The sequence below is a fragment of the Eretmochelys imbricata genome, chromosome 9 (genome assembly GCF_965152235.1).
Source record: "Eretmochelys imbricata isolate rEreImb1 chromosome 9, rEreImb1.hap1, whole genome shotgun sequence".
NCBI classification, from domain to species: domain Eukaryota; kingdom Metazoa; phylum Chordata; order Testudines; family Cheloniidae; genus Eretmochelys; species Eretmochelys imbricata.
In genome coordinates, this window is record NC_135580.1 from 63,306,589 (window position 1) to 63,325,088 (window position 18,500).

The 18,500-nt window shown below is 46.5% G+C and overlaps 1 protein-coding gene across 1 annotated transcript in view; it reads right to left on the reverse strand.

The window, feature by feature from the left end:
* Positions 1-18,500, reverse strand: part of LOC144270073 (gamma-aminobutyric acid receptor subunit beta-4) — an 87,124-nt gene that overhangs the window by 21,763 nt on the left and 46,861 nt on the right. The window contains exon 4 of the mRNA XM_077826280.1: positions 1,240-1,460. Coding sequence (XP_077682406.1) covers positions 1,240-1,460 — 221 coding nt within the window. The remainder of the gene's footprint in view (positions 1-1,239; positions 1,461-18,500) is intronic.

The following is an 18,500-nucleotide window of genomic DNA, read 5'->3' on the forward strand; positions in this document are numbered from 1 at the left end:
GCCATATCAAGGGAGCAGCCTCCAGGCAACCAAACAGCCAGTGTTTTATTTAAACACAGATCTTAACGGGAGCCTGTAGGTAACAGAGGCAAATACCTCAGTCATCCTCTTCCTCCTTAGCCCAAATACCAGGCCCCTTGTCTCACCCCTGAAGATGGCCTGTCCAGGGTAATTCTGAGCACTTTCTAGCTGCAGCCCCAGCAGTTAAGTAGGAAGGAATCATTACAGGATGTACGAGATGGAAATTCCCCCAAAACATGCAGCATCAAAGGGGCTGGTGCTGTGTATGGTCAAGATCGGTGTAGTCCATTCCAAATGGAGATGTCTCCTTCCCCTTTGCTGGGCTGGGAAGTAAGCACAGTGTGGCTCTCTTATTTATCTGTGACTGTTGGAGGCAGGTCTAAGAGCTTGGTGTAAACTTGGGCACTATTTCCCTGCTAAATATCAAACTTTCTATCCCCAACCATTCTGGCACCAGTGCCAGACAGAAAAGAAAAAGCTGCAAGAAATTATTTATTTTATACTGTGGAAAGTACATATTTATACTGTCTCATATTAAGAAACAGCTGATCTGATTTGCCTCAAACTTTCCACAAAATTTTCACCCTTGGGCAGAGAGCAGACCTGGAAAATTTCATCTCTATTACCCAAACTTGCAGAAAGTTATCGTTAATGTATTATTAAAGCATTAAGCTGTTAGATCATACTTTTTATCAGTAGAGCTCAAAGAACTTTGCAGAGGAGGTGGGTATCATTATCCCCATTTGACAGATGGGGAAACTGAGGCACGGGGCAGGGAAATGACTTGCCCCTGGTCACCCATCAGGCCAACGGCAGAGCTGGGAATAGGACCCTGCTCTCCTGAGTCCCATCCCACTGGTCTATCTTCTAGGCCACACTAGGCACTTTTGAAAGGGGCATTTGAAATGGAAACATGCAACTTGAACTATAGCAACCTGAAACAGTATGCAACCTCAATTACTCCTCTGCCCCAATACTAGTCTACCCCAGTTCAGGGATCATTTTGCCCACCACTGAAATGCAACCACTTCTGGGGGTGGAATGTGATATTAGACCACTTAGAAGTGAGCAACTTTTGAGCAAATCTTTCTTGGCCTGGCTGTGCTTTCTTTAAAGATGGATTTTGAGGGCTGCTCTGTGTATGGCCAGAGAGTTGGATGATGGGACAGCAATGTCATTCATGAACATACAAGCAATGAAAACTCCTCCCACACTTACCTCAAGCCATACAGCACGGTCCCATCTGGATGGAGCCGAATCATGCGATTCTTCACTGTCACCCCATGCAGGAAGGACTTCTTGTCATTCAGGAAATAGGTGTCAGGAAGCCACAACTGGTCAGCCACCCGGTTGTCCAGGGTCAGATTAAGAGGAAGGTCACTGTACGCTAGGCGTTTGTCCCGCCAACTCTGCTGGAAATACATTGTGATGGTGTAGTCCTGGGAGAGAAAACACACAACCGTCAGGCTGTCCCATGGGAGACATCCTGGCCCCTTGTCTTACTTCTGCTGCCACTGAGATGCCTGACATGTCTCCAAAGCTTTGCACCCAGGGTATTCATTCCCCACATGGTGTGTTATAGGAACTGTGACTTTTTTTGGAAGGGTAAAGCTACAGGGCACTGGACTGAGCTTTCTAAGGGGAGGAATTGGCTTGACTTGTCACTGATTCAACACTCAAAGGAGAGAACTTTTTGCAGTTCAGCCACCTCTTCCCTGCTCCACATTCTGCCCACTGCTCCTTAATGCCAGAGTCACAGTGTGGTGGCGTGCGTCTGAGATCAGGGAGACAACAGTATACATGCAAAGTTGGCTAAATTTTTTTGAATGGCAGTGGCCCCATCAGTCGAACTGGCTGGTAGGGTCCCATGGGAGGAAAATCTAAGCGATAAAGGAGTTCAGGAAAACTGGCAGTTTCTCAAAGAGACAAGATTAAAGGCACAACTGCAAACTATTCTGATGAGAAGGAAAGATAGGAAGAATACTAAGAGGCCAATATGGCTCCATCAGGAGCTCTTTAATGACCTGAACATCCAAAAGGAATCCTACGAAAAGTAGAAACATGGAAGAATTGCTGAGGAGGAGATCAAAAGAGCAGCACAAGCATATAGGGACAAAATCAGAAAGGCTCAAATGAGTTACACCTGGCAATGGACACAAAAGGCAATAAGAAGAGATTCTTTAAATATATTAGAAGCAAGAGAAAGATGAAGGTAAGTGTAGTGGGAAAGGAGAGATAATTGATGACATCAAGAAGAATGAGATATTTAATGCCTGTTTTGATTCAGCCTTCACTGAAAAGGTTAATAGTGACCAGATACTCAACATAACCGATATTAACAGCAAGGGGGAAGGAATGCAAGCCAAAATAAGGAAAGAATCAGTTAAAGAATATTTAGATAAATTAGATGTATTCAAGTCAGCAGGGCTTGTTGAAATTCAGCCTAGGGCAGTGGTTCTCAAACTGGGGTCCATGAGGGTATTCCGGAGGGTCTGCAAGTCATGTCCAGGGCTGCCGGCCCCACTGATCAACTCGTCCCTCCCAGTGCCTCCTACACACCGCGGAACAGCTGTTCAGCAGTGTGCAGGAGGCACTGGGAGGGCGGGGGAGGAGCAGGGATAGGGTTACTGGAGTAGTGAATGGGAGGAAAGCAGTAGATGTGATATGTCTTGATTTTAGTAAGGCTTTTCAGACAGTCCCACATGACAGTCTCATAAACAAACTATGGAAATGTGGTCCAGATGAAATTACTATAAGGTGATGCACTTGTTGAAAGTCCATACTCAAAGAGTGGTTATGAATGGTTCGTTGTCAAACTGGAAGGATGTATCAAGCGGGGTCTGACTGGGGTCAGTCCTGGGTCTGGCATTATTCAATATTTTCGTTAATGACTTTTATAATGGAGTGGAGAGTATGCTTGTGAAATTTGCAGATGATACCAAGATGGGAGGGGTTGCAAACACTTTGGAGTACAGGATTAGAATCCAAAACAATCTTGATAAATTAGAGAATTGGTCTGAAACCAAACAGATGAAATTCAATACAGACAAGTGCAAAGTACTTCACTTAAGAAGGAAAACTCAAATGCACAACTATAAAATGGGGAATAACTGGCAAGGTGGTAGTACTGCTGAAAAGGATCTGGCGGTTCGAGTAGATCACAAACTCAATGAGTCAGCAAGTGACAGCAGTTGAGAAAAAGGCTAATATCAGTCTGGGGTATATTAACAGGAGTGTTGTAGGACATGGAAGGTAATTGTCCTGTTCTATTCAGCATTCATGAGGCCTCAGCTGGAGTACTGTGTCCAGTTGTGGGCGCTACACATTGGGAAAGAGGTGGACAACTTGGAGAGAGTCCAGAGGACAGCAACAGAAATTATCATAGTTTTAGAAAACCTGACCTATGGGGATAAGTTTAAACAAAATTGGGCATATTTAGTCTTGAAAAAAGAAGACTGAGGGGGGACCTGGCAACAGTCTTCAAATAAGTTAAGGGCTGTTATAAAGAGGATGGTGATTAATTGTTGTCCATGTCCACTGAAGGTAGGACAAGAAGTAATGGGCTTAATTGGCAGCTAGGGAGATTTACGTTAGATATTAGGAAAACTTTCTAATTATAAGGTTAGTTAAGTTCTGAAATAGGCTTCCAAAATGAGGTTGTGGAATCTCTGTCATCGGAGATTTTTAAGAACAGGTTGGACAAACACCTGTCAGGGCTGGTCTAGATTTATTTTGTCCAGGCTCAGCACAGGGGGATGGACTTGATGACTTCCCGAGGTCCCTTCCAGGCCTGCATTTCTGTAATTCTATGAAGACCCCAAAACTGTTGGGGGATCAGGCTGGGGTTTGTGTTTATCCCAGATTCATTCATCAGTCATATTAATGGTCATGTCTATGGCTCTCATTACCACAGTGTTGATGGAGTGCTGGCACATCAAGCTTCACTCACCACCTCTAGCAGCTGGACCTGTAGAAGGGAATGTGTTCCAGGCACACTTATTATTACATGTCTTGCATGTATTACGTATTACGTAATAATAAGGGCCCCAACCATGATCAGGGACCCATTGTGCTGGATGCTGCACAAACAATTAGTAAAAGACAGTCCTTGCAGAGCTTACAATCGAAATAGACAAGATACACATCGGGTAGAAAGGGAAACAGAGGCAAAGATAGAAGTGACTTCCCCAAGCTCACCTAGTGGGTCAGTGGCAGACCTAGGAATAGATGACAGGTCTCCTGACTCTCCCTGCCTACTGGATCATAATTCTCTCTCTTATACAGCACTGCCTTTTAGCCACCAAAAAGAGGAAATTATATATATCGATATATACATAAATATGAAGAAAATATATCCCAGGAATCTGTGAGGGCATGAGGCAGGGAGGGGATTTCTGACTGGCTCAGCCAATGTTTGTTGCAAAGAAGCAGGCAGTGGCAGCCACTTTCCCTTCATTTATTCTTTTAAAAAGCAGAGGGAAGATGACAACTTTCACCTCTAGGCCAGGGGTTCAAAGTCAGGCTAGCTCAGCAATGACCGAAAGCCATTACCTCTAGATTCACTATATGAAGTGAATTGGGGGCCTTCATTGAAGTTCTAAGTAGGCAAGGAAGCATGTCTTGAAAACCACAGTCAGAAGGGGACATTAATAGTCCTATGGCTTAGCAGAGAGGCTGACTATGTAATGAGGCAGGGAGGCTGAGATCTTGTTTCCCATGGAGCTGACCTGTCTATGTCAGGGTTGGGGCACGTTGACAGGATGGCAGGGAGCAGTTTGCGCTGCCATCGCCCATGCTGCACTTGTTCTGGGGATTAGCAGAGGACTTCGCTCTCTAGGGCTGTCAGTCTAGCACTAAATCCAGCTAAAAGCCCAAAATAATGAAATGATCCTGCATGTGTAGCAAGCCCTCCCTGAGTGTCTGAAAATAGGCCAAACCTCAGCCAAGTGAATGGAGCTTGAATTTCCATGAGAAAACATTAAGACAAGGCAAATGGGTGGGGGAGGGGGGCTTGATTACTGTGCAAATAATTGCTGCTAAATCCCTCAGCCCATTCCACCATGACTCTGTCACCTTATAAGAATAGTCCTAGATGGTAGGCATAGTAACTACACAATGCCTATACAGAGCGGCTGCTTGCCATTCCCAACTACCCTGCTTCAGCTTCAGAGCAGCCTGGAATGAGTGTTGTGATCTCGTGACCCTGTATGTGAGCAACCTCCTCTCATCGTCTTTTGACACGCTGATGGGGCTGGAGGAGGCACGGTTTGGCTCATTCCATCTTGTTCTCAATTCCGGATTTTTTGCATCCTGCAATTCAGCTGCCCTTATCAGGATACAAGATGGGTTTGTGAAAATTGGTTCTTTCTCCTGAAGCTTATATGCGTGGTCAATTTACGTGCAATGGTGCCATATTTAGGAAACAAGGAGATTATGGTAGCCCAAGTTACCGTAACACTGATGATGGAGTCCTGGCACACCATTGCTTTCTGTTTACATGGAGAATACAAATAGTCTTGATTCCTAATCTAGTGTACTGCTAATCCCAAGACCATTTTCCTCTCTCCAAATAATTGCTCTAATTATTTTTCTCTCCTTCATCTGCTTACCCTGGATACCTGGGGTAACTTCTTCCCCCTCCCTCCCCCCCACAAACCTATCTACACTGCCTTTAAAGTCAAGTACCACATTAGAGGGCAAATGATCAGTACAGACCACAATGAGAGAATATAAATCTCATGGCTTTTGTGATCTGATCCAGGCTGGAATGGAAGGATCTGGGGGTTAAAACCTAAGGTATTAACCTTCTGAATCAGCATGCTATTTCCCTACTTGTTTTATAAACCAGCCATCTAGCTGGCAGCACTGGTGAGCTACGGAGAGCTTTCTGGGAAGTGGAAGAGCAAATATTCCTTTGCCTCTGGGTCCAGTTCTTTCCCAGGTTCCCTGGCTGCTCCTCTGTGCTTCCTTTCCCTCCAACTCAAAGCCGGACATTTCTGTGCCATGCCATGAATCTGCATTTCCAGATAACCCCCCTTATCTTTTACAAAGCACTACAGTCCACCTAGTGTTTAGTGCTTCTCATGGACTCTCCCCCTTTCTGGCTCTCTTTCCCTCTCACTCCTCCTCTTTCTCTTTCTGTTCCCCCCGCCCCATCTCCTCCTTTACTTTCTCCATTTTGATTTTTCTCTCCTCCTCCTCTTTCCCATACATCTTTCTCGCTCCATTTCTCAGTATCTTCCCTTCCTCTCCTAGCCCAGTGCCAATCTCTGCTGAGTGATGTGCGTGATTGCTGGACAGACGTGAAAGAGCCAGGCAGACATCCAATATTCAGAGGTCAGAGTTCTCTTCAGGAGAAGAGGTGACACTGATGTATTAATGGGCTGCAGCTCCAAAGCACAGGGAGGGGAGACTTCGAGAACGGAGCGTGCTCTCTAGGAGCCACTAGCAGAGTGCAACACACATAACAAGTACCTTATCACATCTGAAGGAGAGTGCACCATCCCAGAGTCCATGCCACAGGGGATGGCACTGATAAGTTACCCTACGGCATGCAAGAGAAACTGTATCACAGAGGAAACAGGCCCCGCATGCCAATCATGTACTATGTTTGATAGATGCTGTATCCCATGGAGGAAACAGGGACCCCATGAGCTCTATCCACACGCTTTTCCAGCTCACCTGTATCTTCCTAATATTAAACTGATGATAGACAGATGAAAAAATATCCAGAGAAGGATGGATAGCTAGATCTAGAGCTATTGATCTGTTCGATGAGGGTCGCAAGGCTACAAACCAATTAGAAAATATTACAGCGGAAGCCTCCCCTTTAGACACAGATAACATCATAACTGAGGGTGACACCATCCTTTCAGAGCAGACTAACCAGACTGATGCAACGTGTGCAGTAATCCACAGTAATCCACCCTCTCTATGCTGCAGCTACCCCTTTGGGTAGCACTGGTGGAAATATGTCTGGGCAAAACTGCTTACACATTTCCTAGTCCAGACGAGGTGGGTAGAGCTCTCAGTTCAGCACCTTTTCAGCAGCTTGCATTCACTCAGGGCCAGGAGAGCCCACTGGGTTCTTACAGGAATATGCCCAAACAATGGCCAGGCAGAATTCCGTTCTCTGCACTAATGAGGGGGCAGACGCTGATCCCTCCCTACTTCCCTGGGGGCGCACAGCACCCCAAAGGGGACTGGAGGGGGTGGAATTGAAGTTCATGCCCACAAGTCCCACAATGCCTCAGCCAAGAGAGACGACTGGCTGCAAGGTGGCAGAGTATGCTGTGTCCCACAAGGGGAACAGGGGAGTGCATGCTGGGGAGTGAGCAGGTGAGTGCATGCTGGAGAGTCCTAAGTGGCTTGCTGGTGCTTGCTGGGGGCTGGAGGTGGCTATGAATCCCCCCTTGCTAGAGGCTTGGTGCAAGCTGCACAATGGAGTCCTGGGAAAAGAATTAAAAAGCAAACCTGACTAGGTTCAATTCCAAATAAATAACCATTGACCACAACCAAACTGGCATGATGGAGAAAATCTTCCAGCAGGGGTGGATCTGAGTGACATCAATATGCCCTGAAGAGGTACACTAACCAGGAGCCTAATTACATGTCTGGGTCCCCTGAACTATATCTTAGCACCTAGTTTCCATGAACAGTTACTCGACTTGCATGCCCAAATACTGGGATTCTGCAGGCGCAGTGGCTGGGTGTTTTTGTGAGTACTGCCACTGCATTTCTGCTTTACCCTTTAAAACTTTGCCATCAGGGCCAAATCCAGGTTCCACTGAAGCCTAGCATTTGTGATACAGATGCCAGCTGGTAGTGGGACACGGTGTGGGATTGCCACATGGCTTGTATTGTCTAGGATTACCCTGATTTGGGGGCGACCCCACACCTGGCTCGTTTAACTCCCTGGGACACTGTGCTCTTGCAAAGACACACACAGTTACATGGGCCGCCGCAGCCTAGCTCCAGCTGAACATGGCTGCTGTGGCTAGACTTGCTGTGACTCACATGCACTGTGCTGCACGGTGCCCCAACCTCACCACGGGGAGCTGAAGTACTCCGTGGGCAACAAGCAGCTGAGGGAACAGCTCCTTCTGGCCCAAGTAGGAGCAGCTGGGTTAAGTCTTGCTCAGCCGGAAGACATTTGCACATCTATCACAATAATGGGAGGAAAAGCATGTGTCCTGGGCTCTCTCTAGATGCGGGGCTTCCCCTATCCAAATCCCCTGCCAGGTTCCTTCACATCGTTGCTGTGGGAGAGATGTGGAAAGGCCACGTTGGCTGGCTGGTCTCTGGCTCTCCAGCTACTGCTCTAGGGGTTTTTTTATTTATTGTCCCATTTTTTCATCAAAGAGGCAGCCCTGGGAGCCCAGCTGCGTGACAGGCCCCGCTCAGCGTTGTGCCTCCCATTCACCCCCTCCTGGAGCAGTCACGGCACCTGAGCCTGCTGGAAAGCTTTCCGAGCATCACCGTCATTTCAGGATCCCTTTGGGATCCCCCTTCGTTACTGCCATTCCCTCCGCATCACTAAGCCACTGGCTCTTTCCGAGCTGTCAGCTCCACTCCCCCTCTCCTCCCCCACCCCCAGTCTCCGTTTTGGTGAAGGGTTTTTTTCCCCTCTCCCCTCCCTTCCTCCTAGCACACAAAGAAGAAAGGTAAGAACACCCCAGCGGTCAAACAGCCATTCAGATTCCAGAGCTGCCCCTCTCTGCTGAGGAATGCTCTAGCAACAGCCTGCTGTGGCACTGAAATCAGGAGCCTGCTTGCAGGCCGCTTGTGCCTTCTCCCAGTGCTGAAGGCAGTATTAGCCTCCTCCTGCATTAGGCAGCCATATCTGGGGGAGTCTGACAGTTGGGACCCCATTAATTATCTCAGTGTCTGGTGCATCTCAGCAGGGATCCCTTTTCACACCATCTAAGGGCCCCTAAGGAAGTGATCCAGGGAGCATGGTGAAGCATTCCAGTATTAGGCTAGGATTGCACCAAGGGGAATGTGGCCCTGCAGAATGCAAGAGGGAATGGGCTTAGGTGGACAATGGATAGACTAGGATGCTCTTCAAGGTACTGGGAACCTCCAATGTCCCAGAGGGCAGGCTGGTTAAAGCTGAGGGAATAGCAGAAAAAAAAATTAATTAATTGTTGGCATGTATTAATTTGAATTTCAGAGCAAATTTTCATTGGATCATGTTCATGACACCACTTGTGTTTGCTTTCCTCAGCTATCAGAGCCCTCAAGCTTCCCTATCCATGCACACTTGTGAGAAACAAATTCTAAGCTCGAATATCCATCAGGAGCAAACTTCAGCTTGTACATTATAAATCACAATATGTTGCTGTGTTGGTTGGTTACATAAGCCATCCAATCAGGAAAGAGAAACAATGCCACACAACTCGTGTAAGTAACCCACACAATGCAATGGGTGAACACTCAGAATGTGCTGTGGATGGAGAACTGTTCACTGAGGACATTGGTGTGTATCCCTAAAGAATGAGAACCAACTGGGTTGTGGGCAGACAGAAAGGAATTCACCAATGAAACACAAACAGTCAGGTGAGCTCTAGTGTTGGGACATGTGCATCCAGGATGCACCAAGGAGCATGCTGGAATGAAGCTAAAAGACTCCTCAGAGTGCCAGACAGAATCACAGGGCAGCCCTGGAGGTGACCTGTGGATACTCTGCAGAGCACAAGATTCTCACTGAGGCACTGGGAAAGCCAGGAGGTACCAGAACCTACAGATGAGCCAGAGAACACTTGGGGGCACTGCAGGCTGTTTACATGCCACAGAGCATGTTGAAACTCATCTAGGGGCTCCAGACCCATGGACAGGCCAAGAAACACGGCAAGATACTCCGCAGGGAGAACTGATGCAGCAGAGTGACATGCTGAGATGTTCCTGGACCCACCAATGGACAAGGGAACAAAGCACATAGCACTTAGGGGAAGGGAAATGTAAGATGCAAAAATTAAGATGTTTGTACACTAAGGCGAGGAGCCTAGGTAACAAAATGGAGGAACTAGAGCTACTGGTGCAGGAAGTTAAACCAGATACTATAGGGACAACAGAACCATGGTGGAATAGCAGTCATGACTGGACTACAGGTATTGAAGGGTATGTGCTGTTTAGGAAGGACAGAAATAAAGGCAAAGGTGGTGGAGTAGCATTGTATATCGATGAGGTAGACTGTAGAGAAATAAGAAGTGATGGAATGGATAAGAGAGTCTATCTGGGCAAAAATCACATTGGGGAAGAAAGCTACTAGAGCCTCCCCTGGGATAGTGCTTGGGGTGTGCTATAGACCACCGGGATCTGATTTGGATATGGATAGAGCCCTCTTTAATGTTTTTAATGAAATAAATACTAATGGGAATTGTGTGATTATGGGAGACTTTAACTTCCCAGATATAAACTGGAGGACAAGTGCTAGTAATAATAATAGGGCTCAGATTTTCCTGGATGCGATAGCTGATGGATTCCTTCACCAAGTAGTTGCTGAACTGACAAGAGTGGATGCCATTTTAGATTTGGTTTTGATGAGTAGTGAGGACCTCATAGAGGAAATGGTTGTCGGGGACAACCTTGGTTCGAGCGATCATGAGCTAATTCAGTTCAAACTAAATGGAAGGATAAACAAAAATAGATCTGTGACAAGGGTTTTTGATTTCAAAAGGGCTAACTTAAAAAAATTAAGGAAATTAGTTAGGGAAGTGGATTGGACTGAAGAACTTGTGCATCTAAAGGCGGAGGAGGCCTGGAATTACTTCAAGTCAAAGTTGCAGAAACTATCAGAAGCCTGCATCCCTAGAAAGGGGAAAAAATTCATAGGTAGGAGCTGTAGACCAAGCTGGATGAGCAAGCATCTCAGAGAGGTGATTAAGAAAAAGCAGAAAGCCTACAAGGAGAGGAAGATGGGAGGGATTATCAAGGAAAGCTACCTTGTTGAGGTCAGAACATGTAGGGATAAAATGAGAAAGGCCAAAAGCCATGTAGAGTTGGACCTTGCAAAGGGAATTAAAACCAATAGTAAAAGGTTCTATAGCCATATAAATAAGAAGAAAACAAAGAAAGAAGAAGTGGGACGACTAAACCCTGAGGATGGAGTGGAGGTTAAGGATAATCTAGGCATGGCTCAATATCTAAACAAATACTTTGCCTTAGTCTTTAATGAGGCTAATGAGGAGCTTAGGGATAATGGTAGCATGACAAATGGAAATGAGGATATGGAGGTAGATATTACCCCATCTGAGGTAGAAGCCAAACTTGAACAGCTTAATGGGACTAAATCGGGGGGCCCAGATAATCTTCATCCAAGAATATTAAAGGAACTGGCACATGAAATTGAAAGCCCATTAGCAAAAAAATTTAATGAATCTGTAAAGTCAGGGGCTGTACCATATAACTGGAGAATTGTTAACATAGTCCCCATTTTTAAGAAAGGGAAAAAATGTGATCTGGGTAACCACAGCCCTGTTAGTTTGACATCTGTAGTATGCAAGGTCTTCAAAAAAAAACTGAAGGAGAAAGTAGTTAAGGACATTGAGGTCAATTGTAATTGGAACAAAATACAATATGGTTCTGCAAAAGGTAGATTGTGTCAAACCACCCTGATCTCCTTCTTTGAGAAGATAACAGATTTTTTAGACAAAGGAAATGGAGTGGATCTAATTTACCTCGATTTCAGTAAGGAATTTGATACGGTTCCACATGGGGAATTATTAGCTAAATTGGAAAAGATGAGGATCAATAATTGAAAATTGAAAGGTGGATAAGGAACTGGTTAAAGGGGAGACTACAATAGGTCACACTGAAAGGTGAACTGTCAGGCTGGAAGGAGGTTACCAGTGGAGTTCCTCAGGGACTGGTTTTGGGACCAATCTTATTTAATCTTTTTATTACTGACTTTGGCACAAAAAACAGGAATGTGCTAATAAAGTTTGCGGATGACACAAAGCTGGGAGGTATTGCCAATACAGAGAAGGACCTGGATATCATACAGGAAGATCTGGATGACCTTGTAAACTGGAGTAATAGCAATAGGATGAAATTTAATAGTGAAAAGTGCAAGGTCATGCATTTAGGGATTAATAACAAGACTGGGGACACATCACTTGGAAGTAACAGAGGAGGAGATGGGCCTTGGAGTATTGGTTGATCACAGGATGACTATGAACTGCCAATGTGATATCGCCGTGAAAAAAGCTAATGCGGTCTTGGGATGCGTCAGGCGAGGTATTTCCAGTAGACATAAGGAGGTGTTAGTACCGTTATACAAGGCACTGGTGAGACCTCATCTGGAATATTGTATGCAGTCTGGTCTCCCATGTTTAAGAAAAATGAATTCAAACTGGAATGGGTACAGAGAAGGGCTACTAGGATGATCCGAGGAATGGAAAGCCTGTCTTATGAAAGGAGACTCAAAGAGCTTGGCTTGTTTAGCCTAGCCAAAAGAAGGCTGAGAGGAGATATGATTTTTCTCTATAAATATATCATTGGGATAAATATCACGGAGGGAGAAGAATTATTTAAGCTCAGTACCAATGTAGACACAAGAACAAATGGATATAAACTGGCCATCAGGAAGTTTAGACTTAAATTAGACGAAGGTTTCTAACCATCAGAGGACTGAAGTTCTGGAACAGCCTTTCAAGGGAAGGAGTGGGGGCAAAAGACATATCTGGCTTCAAGAATAAGCTTGATAAGTTTATGGAAGGGATGATATGATGGAATAGCCTAATTTTGGCAATTAATTGATCTTTGACTATTAGCTGTAGATATGCCCAATGGCCTGGGATGGGATGTTAGATGGGGTGGGATCTGAGTTACTACAGAGAATTCTTTCCTGGATGTCTGGCTGGTGAGTCTTGCCCACATATTCAGGGTTTAGCTGATTGCCATATCTGGGGTCGGGAAGGAATTTTCCTCCAGGGTAGATTGGCAAAGGCCCTGTGGGGTTTTTGCCTTCCTCTGCAGCATGGGGCACGGATCACTTGCTGGAGGATTCTCTGCACTTTGAAGTCTTTAAACCACGATTTGAGGACTTCGGTAGCTTAGACATAGGTTAGGGGTTTGTTACAGGAGTGGGTGGGTGAGATTCTGTGGCCTGCATTGTGCAGGAGGTCAGACTAGATGATCATAATGGTCCCTTCTGACCTTAAAGTCTATAAGTCCATAATACCGGCTGATTCTTTACCATGATGCCACAGCTGTCAGATCCCCATCCCATGCACATGAGACTAGGCTCTTAGGTGCAGCTGGTAGAAGGGGAAGGGCAGTGGAATCAGAAACACCACCACCACCAATATACATATCAATGGATAAATATTTTCATTGTCCCAGGGAGCCTTCCCCAACACACGGGGGGGGAACACGCAGGTCCCAGTCCCTGTGCTGTAAGAACTCCTCCGCCACTCCCTCCCACCGCCGTAATCCCAGAGGCCAGCAACAAGAGATTGGGCTCCATGTCCTTGTAAATTAAAGGTTGAATTAGCAATTAAATGAGCCAAATGCACAGGGCTGGGCTCCTATCTATCCACTGGGTTCTTGGTCCTTTGCTTGCTGACATGGAGCAAGTTGCGGGGGAGAGGAGAAGAAACATCTTGAACTCTAGCATGGAGCAGGCAGCTGTCCTCTGTCCCAGGAATGGGCATGGAGTAATGGGGGCAGTAAGAACAGCTTGGGATAGGGAGGGGAGGGGAGGTGGGGGAGAAAAGGGTTGTGAAGGGGCTAGTGGAAGGGAGAAGTTCAGCAAATGCTCAGAGCTCAGCCAAAACACATGGCAACTGGAGCAGGAGCTGTTAACATACCAGAGATCAGTTTCTTCCTTACTCCTCTGAAACAGAAGCTCCCTCCTGCCACAATCCCACCTACCCAAAAGCACAACACAGCCGAAGAAGTCACTCAGTGCTGATGACTCAGGGACCCTTGGCTCCAGGTTTAGGGTCATATGCTACAGGCCTGATCCATAGCCCATTGATGGCAATGCAGCCCAGATCCTCAAAGGTATTTTGGCACCTAACTCCCATTGCTTTGTGGGAGCTGGGCATCTAAAGACATTTGAGGATCTGGGCCTGGGAGTCCATTGACTCCAATGAGCTTTGGATCAGTCCCAAAGCTCTCTAGCCTGCGGGGTTGGGAGGAGAGCTCTGTGCCTCTGCCATAGACTCACACACAGAGCTCTCTCTTACCCACCCAGGCTGCATCCTCCTAGGACCTCTAAGTAAATTCCCTGCACTTCTGTGTCATTGCCCCTGTGACATTTCCATGTGGCTCAGTTACCACCAACTGTCCCACCCCAGAGTACAATGTATTTGTTTGCACTGCAGTAGAGCCCCAAGGTCGCAACTGGGATCAGGGCCCCTCTGTGTTGGGTATGGCTTCAACATAATCCCTGCCCTTAGGAGCGCATAGGCCAGGATGCTACCTTGTGTCTGTGGCAATTTCTGTGTACGTGACATGTTGCTACCCTGTACAGGATTAGGATGGCCAGGGATACATTCCCATGATAAAAGAACACCACATCCATTTCTGCTCACTGTGAACAAATGGGGAGAGCCCCTCCAGTCTGTGTGTGCTTCTCCCACTTTTTCTTGCTGCCCATCTCAACCCCCCTGAAATCTCACTTTGCCCTCATGTCTGACACACCCAAAACAGCTCATTCCCCACCTGCATGTCGCATCCAAAATACATCATGTGCCCAAGGGAGGAGAGCTGTTGCATGGGGTGAGTTTGCTTAAATACAGAGTCCAGGTTAATTCTAGTGACTGCAGTTTCCCATCTGCTCTTTTCAGAGGGTCATCACTGTGGAACTGATTCAAACCAGATGAATGGCAATACTTTTTCACTCAGTGTCCAATGAGCCTGTGGAACTCACTGCCACAAGATGTCATTGAGACCAATAGCTTATCAGGACTGAAAAAGAACTGGGCATTTACATGGAGAATAAGAACATCCAGAGTTAGAATAGGTAATATTAAAACAGTAAATAAGAGTTTCAGGAGCGATATAAACCCTCCTGCTTCAGGGCACAAGCCCCAATCTTTAACTAAGGGGTTTAGGAGGAAACATTCCTTCTGGGCAGGCTATTCCAGATGTGCCTACTGCAGGGTTCCTTGTACCTTCCCCTGAATTAACAGGTACTGGCTATTGTGCATGACAGGATATTGGACGAGATGGACTATTGGTCTGATACAGTCTGCCAATTCCTGTTTCCTATCATTACGTGACCTCCAGCACAATACTTAACCATTGAGCTAAAGGAGTATCTGTATTAGCAGGGACCTGTAGTAGGCTCTTATCTTCTGAGGACCAGCCACAGGAGGGGGATAAGTAGCACATGTTGAATCAGTGGATCAGATCTCCACTCAGAATATATTTCTGGTGATGTGGATCTCTACTGAGTCCATTTTTATCCTCAAAATGACTCAGAGATCATTGCTTCCTCTCGTTCCCTCTGGAGAGACAGTTATTCTCGGCCCCCTGTAGATGTTATATTTCACAGAGCACGTGGAAGCTACTGGGAGTGATAACTTTTTGGCAGGGAGAGAGAGAGAGAGAGAGAAAGAGAGAGAGAGAGAGAGAGAGAGAGCTCTTGCTGCTGCACTGCTTGCGACATAAGGACAAAGGACATTTTACAGCTTACCTGCCACACCAGCTGTTCCACCTGATTCTATAGACTTTGCTAAAGCACCTCTCTTTTGAGAGGAAAGGGACTGAATAAAAATCCCATCCCATGTAAGCAAAGAACATTGCAGTGCTTTGAACCTGTGGTCATAAAGAACATCAAGGAAACTGCTACTTTGGAAGACGGGAGAGAGAATGGAACGTCTCCTAGCTGGTGGGAATTCAGCTGCCAATGAATGAGACTAATGAATGGCTTGTTGGCTTCAATAATGAGACACCAGCTTTTATTCCTGTCATTTCTGAGAGAGAACCTAAAGGACAAAATATTCCTCAGTTGGATGTAGTGTTAATTCTTGTTTTTAAGGGAAGAGATGGGTTATGTCTACAGCCAGCTGACTAGAGCAGGAACAAGTGATATTTATGAGAGGACACGGGGGACAGAGGGAAAGTAAGACGGTGGCAGTTTTTATGTGAGTTTGCTAAACAAGGAATCCAGTTTAGCCCCCCTGAGGGGTTATTTGCTTCATTCTGGATACAATGAAGAAGAGGTTCTGGACTAGCCAAGTGCTTTATGCCAGTGCTTACAGTGGTCTGAAAAAGGTGGGCCTGGGAGTTGGGGGGAGCTGTCATGATCTGGGAGCAGCATCTTTGCTAGGACAGTAATCTAAGTGCACCCCACAGTTACCTGGCTCAATTTTTATTTCTTTTCGCCGAGCCTGTGGCCTTCCTGGCCCACTTTAAGCACTTCTTTGTGAACAGCATCGGTTACTCTGACATAGCAGAGGCAGGACGGGGTTTTTTTCAGCTCTCCATGGCCTACAGAATTACTCATCAGGTTCAGTTAGGGCAAAAGGAGGCAGTACTTCTCAGAGAGATTTGCTCACATCTGTGTAGACTGCACTGACTTCTAATTTTTTTCCTGGTGCAAGTCTGGGAGTTGATTATGACCTATAAAGTCCTGCATGGTTCAGGCACTGCTACTTTAGAGACTGCTCCTCGCCCTCAGCTTAGCCCAACAGCTGAGATGAGCTTGGCCACTCTGTCTCTCGCTCATTTTGAATGCTGGGGTGAGGGCCAGTCTCGGTGCAAGCCCCTTGGTCTCTGGAATCCATTTCCAACATTGTTCCAAGGGGATGGGAGTTGACCAATCTCCAGGCCATGCCATGAGGCCTCTCTGTGCAGCAGGGCTTTGCTTTGAGGGGCTTGAGTTTCTCAGGTCGCCTGGGGAGTAGTTTTCCTGGAGAACTTCCCTCATTGATTTGTTGTCAGTCTAGGTTCATTTTAATCTGCAGGTTTGTAATTGCTGTACATTGTCCAGTGCATGGGACAGATAAATCAGCCATATCCCGCACTGGGGCTTTAAGTATAAAAATTCATTGTGTCTCACCCTCCTCCCCAGGGGTGCTATACCAACAGGACTGGCATGAACCAAGAGAAGGTGCCCTAATGGAACTAACTTTCTATCCCCTGCCCTCTCTTGGCTCAGCTCTTGGAGGATACATCTGACCAGAAGGCAGCACCGAGGGCTCCTGCTTTAGCCCCCTGTCAAACTAGAAACTCACAAGGCGAAAGGAGAAGCAGCCAGCACTGGGGTGGGAATGGGAGAGGAACAGCCTATGTAATGCAAATCTGTACGTAATGGTAGCCTCACCCACAGAGCGTGCTTCCCAGAACCATCACTTGTGGTACATGATCTACCTGAAGCCCAACCACGCAAACCTGTTTCTGTGTGATTCCCCTCAGCACTGGCTCACAGAGCTGGCTAAATGCAAAGAGCAGGGTATGCTGAGCCACCTGACGGGATGGTTCAATGTGATCCCAACCCACCACCTGCAAGGCTGAAGGCACAGTCCTTCCCAGCGCTGCTGCTGGGGCAGCGTAGCTCTGAACTGCCTCCACAGTCAGGGCCATAAAAAAGCCCTGGGCGGCTCACCAGTAGGCCACGCGGTGAGAGAGTTCTCCCACCCTATCAGTGTGGGGATCTTATTTCCACAGATCTCCCAGGAGGCTTTGAGTGCATCTTATGCTTGTAAAGGGCCTTACCCAACTCTTTAGACCCAACAGACCAACCCCTACCATGTTTGCATGGGAGAACCTTGATTAAACCATTTCATTTCTCTCCCCCCACCTCTGTCTTAGTTTCCCCTAACAGAGCCATACCAAGCCGATATCCAATGCAGCTGCTGACCTAGCCTATGGTATCTCTGTCCACTATACACTTGCTACCATGGATATAAACACATCTTGGTGTTTACACCCCAGCCCATTCTCCAGAGCTTTCCTCTCCAGGTTTACGGCACACCAGAACCCCTCCATTTTTCTCTAATTCGCAGTTGCCAATGGCCTGCTGTATACGTAACAGACACGTCTCTTATTACACAGCTGTTAAACCTCAAAAAATATGTTTTTAATAATCACTTTGTATTTAATTAACATGCAACAACTCTCCTGTTAAATCTCAATTAACTCTGAATATGAGACACTTAAAGTGTGACCGGCACAGCTACGGGTTCTCTACAGCCTCTCTTATGATGATGGGGGAGGAGAGAACGTGGGATCCTACCAGGGCACAGGATAACTTTGGGGTTTTCCTACATGGCCCCATCCAAAGAGCAAACATCAGTGCCTCTTGTGAGGCATGCAGTCATCAATGGAATTTTGCCTCGCAGTCACTTTCTTGAAATGAGCCAGCAGCAGCAGTAGCAGCAAGCAAGAAGCAAATGTCCTGATTTTATAGCAGGAGGATTCTGAACAAGGCTACCTCCTCCTGGCCCATCACTGTGCTGCTGTGCCCAGCAATATGGCAGGGAAGGAAAATGTCTTTTCTGAATGGACATTCCTGGTGCATTTTT